Source organism: Haliaeetus albicilla, chromosome 7 (genome assembly GCF_947461875.1).
Source record: "Haliaeetus albicilla chromosome 7, bHalAlb1.1, whole genome shotgun sequence".
Classification (NCBI taxonomy): Eukaryota; Metazoa; Chordata; class Aves; order Accipitriformes; family Accipitridae; genus Haliaeetus; species Haliaeetus albicilla.
The window spans coordinates 36,021,237-36,027,236 of record NC_091489.1 but is presented as its reverse complement, the minus strand read 5'-3'; the positions used below and the strand labels follow the sequence as shown (position 1 = coordinate 36,027,236).

At 37.1% G+C, this 6,000-nt stretch overlaps 1 protein-coding gene across 2 annotated transcripts in view; it reads right to left on the bottom strand.

Annotated features, from left to right (window-relative positions):
- Nucleotides 1-1,035: 1,035 nt before the first annotated feature.
- EFEMP1 (EGF containing fibulin extracellular matrix protein 1) overlaps nucleotides 1,036-6,000 on the bottom strand; it is a 49,835-nt gene continuing 44,870 nt past the window's right edge. For both annotated transcript variants that reach the window (XM_069787663.1, XM_069787664.1), the window contains exons 9-11: nucleotides 4,527-4,650; nucleotides 4,209-4,404; nucleotides 1,036-2,256 (exon numbers count right to left, since the gene is read on the bottom strand). In XM_069787663.1, coding sequence (XP_069643764.1) covers nucleotides 2,098-2,256; nucleotides 4,209-4,404; nucleotides 4,527-4,650 — 479 coding nt within the window. In that variant the 3' untranslated portion in view covers nucleotides 1,036-2,097. The remainder of the gene's footprint in view (nucleotides 2,257-4,208; nucleotides 4,405-4,526; nucleotides 4,651-6,000) is intronic.

Sequence of the window (6,000 nt, the reverse complement as noted above, 5' to 3'; positions counted from 1 at the left end):
GAGGTAAGCATGCGCTGCTTGCCACAAGAATCACAGGGAGGAGGAGGAGAAGGTTGGAGGCATTTTGCTCAGTACATGTGTGGGATGAGGAGTTGCCTTTCAAATGAAGCGGATTTGTAGTGATGATGAATGGGGAGGAATCCCTCTGGGGAGAGGAAGGAGCTTCCTACAAGCCAAGCTCTCTATATCAGAGCATTTTCACCGTGGAAAACACCAATTAAATCCCTCTATAAAGCAACTGGGATTGTATTGGTGAGCTTCTCTCTGCAGAGAGGGTTGAAGGCTACCTGGGGTCTCACCCCATAGCTCTGGGGCCCCAGGCAAAGAAAACGTGACCCAGTGCCAGCACTATTTTTTGGCCTATGCTACAACCATGTGCTCTGACCCTTTTGGCAGATGAAGTATTTGTTTAAAGCCACAAATGGCTGCCTGAAGGAATGATCATTGGATAATGGGGTCCTGCTCTGCAATTTGTCTGAGTGTGGGGGGATGTGTCACCCTAAACCAGAGCGGTTGTGGCCTGTTCTAAGCTATATTCTGGAGCAAATTTTTGCTGTCTTGCTGTGAAGGACCTCTGGATGCCAAGTTCTCCAGCCATGCTCGTTGCTTCTTTGGACACATCCCCTGAAAGTGATCACTGAGGGTGATTGACATAATAAATATGAATCTGTGGGTCTGCAACACAAGAGGGTTTTTTTTGTGTACAATATACGCACTACTTACAAATATAGAAAATGAATTTTAAGTAGAAAAGAGGCTCCTTCCTGTAAATCAGCAACTAATTAGCAATGTGTGTATGTTAGTATATTTTACTTTTTTTTTAATGTCAGTAAAACTAAAACTCAGTAGGTAGTATGTTTGCCCTTCTACAAAGGAATTGTGGTTTTAGTCTCCTATGAACTAATACTGTATGGACTGAGATCTGGGTCATTCTGACTCTGCAGAACTCGATGGGGCTTTGCTGACTCCTGCAGTAGCTGACAATTCAGCCCTCTAATGCAGCTAATAAACTACCTCAAAAAAGACTAAATACAATATGGTAAGAGATCTTTATTAAAAATTTTGTACATCAAAGGACTACTACATTTTAAACAAGAAATAAGATTTTACATATTACAAAAGATGTTATTAGTTCTTGAATTAGAAATAAATTTTATGAACACTGTACATGATACATTTGAGTTGTAAGAGCAGGAATAGGACCGAGTGCCTGAAAACGATATAACTTAATAAGCAAATGCACTCAATTCTTAGTATACAACATAATATTTCTGGAAAAATAGCATGTTAACCTCTGTCTGAAAATGCCGTACCCCTCTAACCAGTAACTACCAACAGTGTTCTCAGGAGAAAGCACAGACACATGTGCCCTGTGTGGTGATTTTCCATTTGGAGTTTCTTCCTTTGTTGGAGAAATTTTCTTCCTATGGTCTATTTTTCTTGGAGAGAGCAGAATGTTATTCTGTGGTATGGTTAACACAATCTGCATATAAAAACCCAATGCAAAACATTTCTCACAATGTAATTTTACCTCCAACCCGGATTAGAAAAACCAACCATGATAGCACATAAATGTCTAGAGAAATAGATTTTTATTGACTGTTATCTTTTGTTACAAAGTAGTTAAAGAAGAAATATATTTTAGCTTATCAGATAACCGTTACTTTGTGTATCATTCATACTATATCATTTTTTTCTTTTTGAGATTGTCAGTGTAGCTGCATTAGAATTTAAAATAAAAACAACAGAGAAGATCACCTTTTCATTGCATGACCTATTTGGCTAGGAAGGTTGTGTGAAGTTTTACAGGATAGTATTAACGTACAGTTCTCATACAAAAGCATAGTATGTATCTAGTCCAAGAAAGGTAATAAAAAAGATTTAAATCTTTATACAGAAAGTGACAATGCCCATGTTATACTATGGAACACATCTACTAATTTTGAATTACAGGTGTAATGTGTGGATTAAAGATATCAACTTACTAAACAAATCTTAAAAAAGAGAGCAAAATCTATAAATAAAATAGTAAGTGCTTTCTTTAAGATAATATTCTTTGGCTGCTTTAAGTGCCAGTGAAAGGGTTATTGAAAACCACTAAAATGCGTAAGGTCCCACTATTATTGTTAATCTTAACACCGAGCTTGTACGATAATTCAAACTGTTGACTGTTAGCATCTCCAGATCCACAATGTGTTCTCTTGGTCCTGATAGTGATTTCACCAGTACAAGCATTGCACTTACGGCGCTTGTTTGCTGAAAGAACAACAACAAAAAGGTTTAATTCAGTCAAATCCAAAACAATTCCCTAGTTGCATCAAGAGAGTGCTTGTGTGTTACTACACTGTAAAAATGCTCTGTCTCAGCAGAGATACACAATGCAAGTATTCTTTTAACATTTTTAAATGGCCATGACTAATCTCACACCTGGCTTTGCTGCAGGGAAAACTTTACCTGACTAGGGCTCAGAGGAATAAACTGCACTGCAAAATCTGTTCCTGGTTATGCTGAGTCTCCTAAAGGATGTGAAAAGTGGTAATCTATCCCAGGATGGTCTTTGTTTTTTATCTCCATCTATCAGCTTTTAAAATATATGGAGAATAAGTAAAACAAGAGAGACCTAATGTGTTTAACAGTGATGTAGCTTGTTCAATGGAGGGAAACCTTAAGTCTGTGTCATGGCTTACACTCCAGAAGGAGTCGCGCTCCCCTTGTAAACACTGCAAATTTTTGCAACTGGTGTGCCTGTTGCCATCCCCATGTTGTACTGCTCCGAAGCTCTTTTCCCAGTCTGGAATCATGCTGGGGAACATTGACAGGCCTTGTCTGTGGCATGCTGCTAGTTTGTTAAACAGTTTCATGATTTACAGATGATGACAAAAGGGTAAATTCCATCTCTCCCTTCACCTACTACAAATATTTTCTTACCATGTCAAGTGGGCAGGGTATACAGATGAATCCAATCCATCTGCTGTATCTGAGACCCAGCTAAGTTTTACTAAACAATAGGAATAACTTCTAAGCAAGCCTTTGTTTACTACAGTCCCTTGGCAGGAATGAACCCATGCTTCCTTATTTAAGGCCTGCGATTTGTTTTTGGGTGGCAGCAGAGTATTGGAATTGTTAGTCTAAAGAAAGGCAGTCCGAAGGCTAGATTGGGGTCTAACCCAAACTACAGCTGGAGTGATCTTATGCTTTTTTAAGCAAATAATTGTATTTTGGGGGTAGGTATGGGGTTTTGATATGTAATCAATCCAGGGAAAAGCACTGGATTATCTGGACTCAGAACAAGTGAGACAGAGTGGGGAAACATGGTAATGCCATCTCTTGGTACACTTTTTGGATGTATTATCAAAACCCCCTAATGTTCAGATTTGAAGAAAAATAAAAAATGAAAACCTTCCAATTAATATATTTCTGATAGAAGCTTTTTGTGCTGATTCTGTTTTACTGAGTGTAAAGTCACATATGAAGCAAAAAGGATTTCCCAGGAATTTGTAAATATTACAAATGTCCAAGAAAATCAGATTTCTTCCAAAAAATCTTAAAAAGCAGATGTTATAGACACTTTCATTCATGTGTATCTACTTGAATGCATTATACCAACAGGAAATACTGCTGTCGTAAGTCATTTGAACTTTTGTGGTTTTCCGAAATAGTTGCAGCACTATGGGAAAATAAAGGTTTAAGTATGTCTCAACACAAAATCTTTGTAAATTGGCCAGAACTTAGCATTCTAGAAATCAGTGCCCCATCCCAAGCTATTATTGATTTCTTTACTTTTTTTGCAAAAATGATAAATTTAATTAAAGTAATTGTACAAGGCATCTTTCTATAATCCTCTCCTAAGTACATACACATGAGGTGTTGGTACAGAGAGTGAAAAGCATAGAGGTATCTCATTTGAATCTGACATGGGTGTCTCAGGATTGCTAAATATTCATGATTGCTACTAGTAGTGCATTCATTTGAAAGAAACAGTTTGACTCTGTTTAGAGTTATCAGGTAGAAAAGTAAAAGGCTTTTTAAAATTTGGAAGTCAAGCACATGTAATAAGGAAGTATCAAAAAGTTGATAAACTTTGGGATGCCATGATACTCTTACAGGGACATTTGATGGGTTTGTCAAAATGGCAAGGCACTATAACACCTTGGTAGCACCAGTGATTTTTATACCCTGCTCAGGGTCCAACTCCCACCAATACTCACTCTCAGGTAAAATTCTCCATTTTCATTTCCAGACTTGATCCGGAATGTGTTAATAGTATTAGGGTAAATAGTGGTTGCCTGAATCTGGAAGATATCAGAGGGCACTGTTCTGTCTGAACGGATGCTCATGTATTTGTAGACAACAGAGTAAGGCAGCTCTCGGCAAATGGCATTTGATACAGGGCAGACGCAGCGGCTGAAAAACAAAAACGGATGAAACTGTGATAGTTGCAAACAAACGGTACTTGCTTTCTGTTGTATTTGATCATGTTGCCTCTTGAGGATGATCCTAAAAAAAGAGACTAATTTTTCTCTTACTTCTCAGATGTAAGGACATAGGGCTCTTGACAAGGATTTCTTGGGTAACAACGAAATCCTCCATGGTAATTCCAGCAAATCTCATCCTCTCTGCATTCATTAGTAGTCTCGCACTCATTTATATCTAGGAGGAAGGAAAACTGACTGTGTTAAAGCAGATGGAAAAGAGTTTACTACAAAAGCAAACATAACATCTTCCAAACAACCGAAAAAAAAAAAGCCACCTGCTTGTCTGTTGCAAGCCAACAGGTTTCCATGTTCTTTAACTGGCTTTTCTGGGGCCTGGCTATAAAGGATTTCTCTATGCAGAAATGGAATAAATTTGTTTATTGAATGTTAATTAAGTCTGAAGATTTTTTTAGTCGACTAAAGATACACATTAATCATCCGTAACACAACTGTAGAAATACTGTGAAGTTTCTAATTAGCTAAGAATGGTTTTATAGCAGAAGATATCTTGTAGACAGAAGAAAAATGTTTTGAGTAAGAATTGTGATTTCCTGCCTTTTGCAGGTTCTCATTTTTAATTGCTTAAGTTTCATGGTGTAACTGAAATGCTTAGTTAATGGCTACATTTTAACTACAATAGCTTTGAAAGGAATAATGAAAACTTGTTTATTGTGCAAAGCAGACCTTCCTTTTTTGCCTGGGAAAATAACCCTGAACGGAGGTGAGGACTGTCAGACTTGCACTGTATTAATGCTCTATTATCCTGTCAATGCCAGAACCCCACTACTGTCTATGGATATGGTCTCCTGAAATGAACACAGTCACAGAAAGGGTTTATGCAAATGTAATCCCTCAGAAGGCACAGATTTTTAGATGGTGAAACCACCCACCCCACAATGTTCAGTATCAGCTGCTGTTCTTAAGAAGGGAAATAAATTAATCTAGATTTTATAAAAAATATTAATAAAAATGAGTTATTTTCTCATCCTGTCTGCCAATAATTAGCATACCTAGTTATTTCTAAAAATAATGACTGTTAAATTGGGTTCTGCATTACAGAAGCAATGGTTCTTGCACTTAATATGTTGTTCTGCAATATTATCTAATAAGATGCAGAGACATTTAGCACCAGTGGGGAAAACCCACAAACTTTAAAATTCTGGCATTTGGTGGCACCTGACCAGAACATTATTTTCTAAACACAAATTATCTAAGCTGCTCAAGACTTGCATTTTTCTCTCCTGTTATCAGGAGAAACATATCTTCAATTTCTACTGCAGCTGGATTTAAAAATCTCTATAAAATGAAACATCATATAAAGCCATGTTTAGTGTCTGTAAAAAACGGCTTGATTTTTTTCAGAGGTACTTATCTCTGAAACTTAGACTCACTACCTAGACATCTAAGACAAGTTTTACCTGACGGTTGCAAAAACTGAAATTTTGTCCTAGGAATCTGAAGGACTTAGAGTTTGAGCTGAAGGGTTCAAATAAGAATTAATATACGATATGCAATTAATCATCAA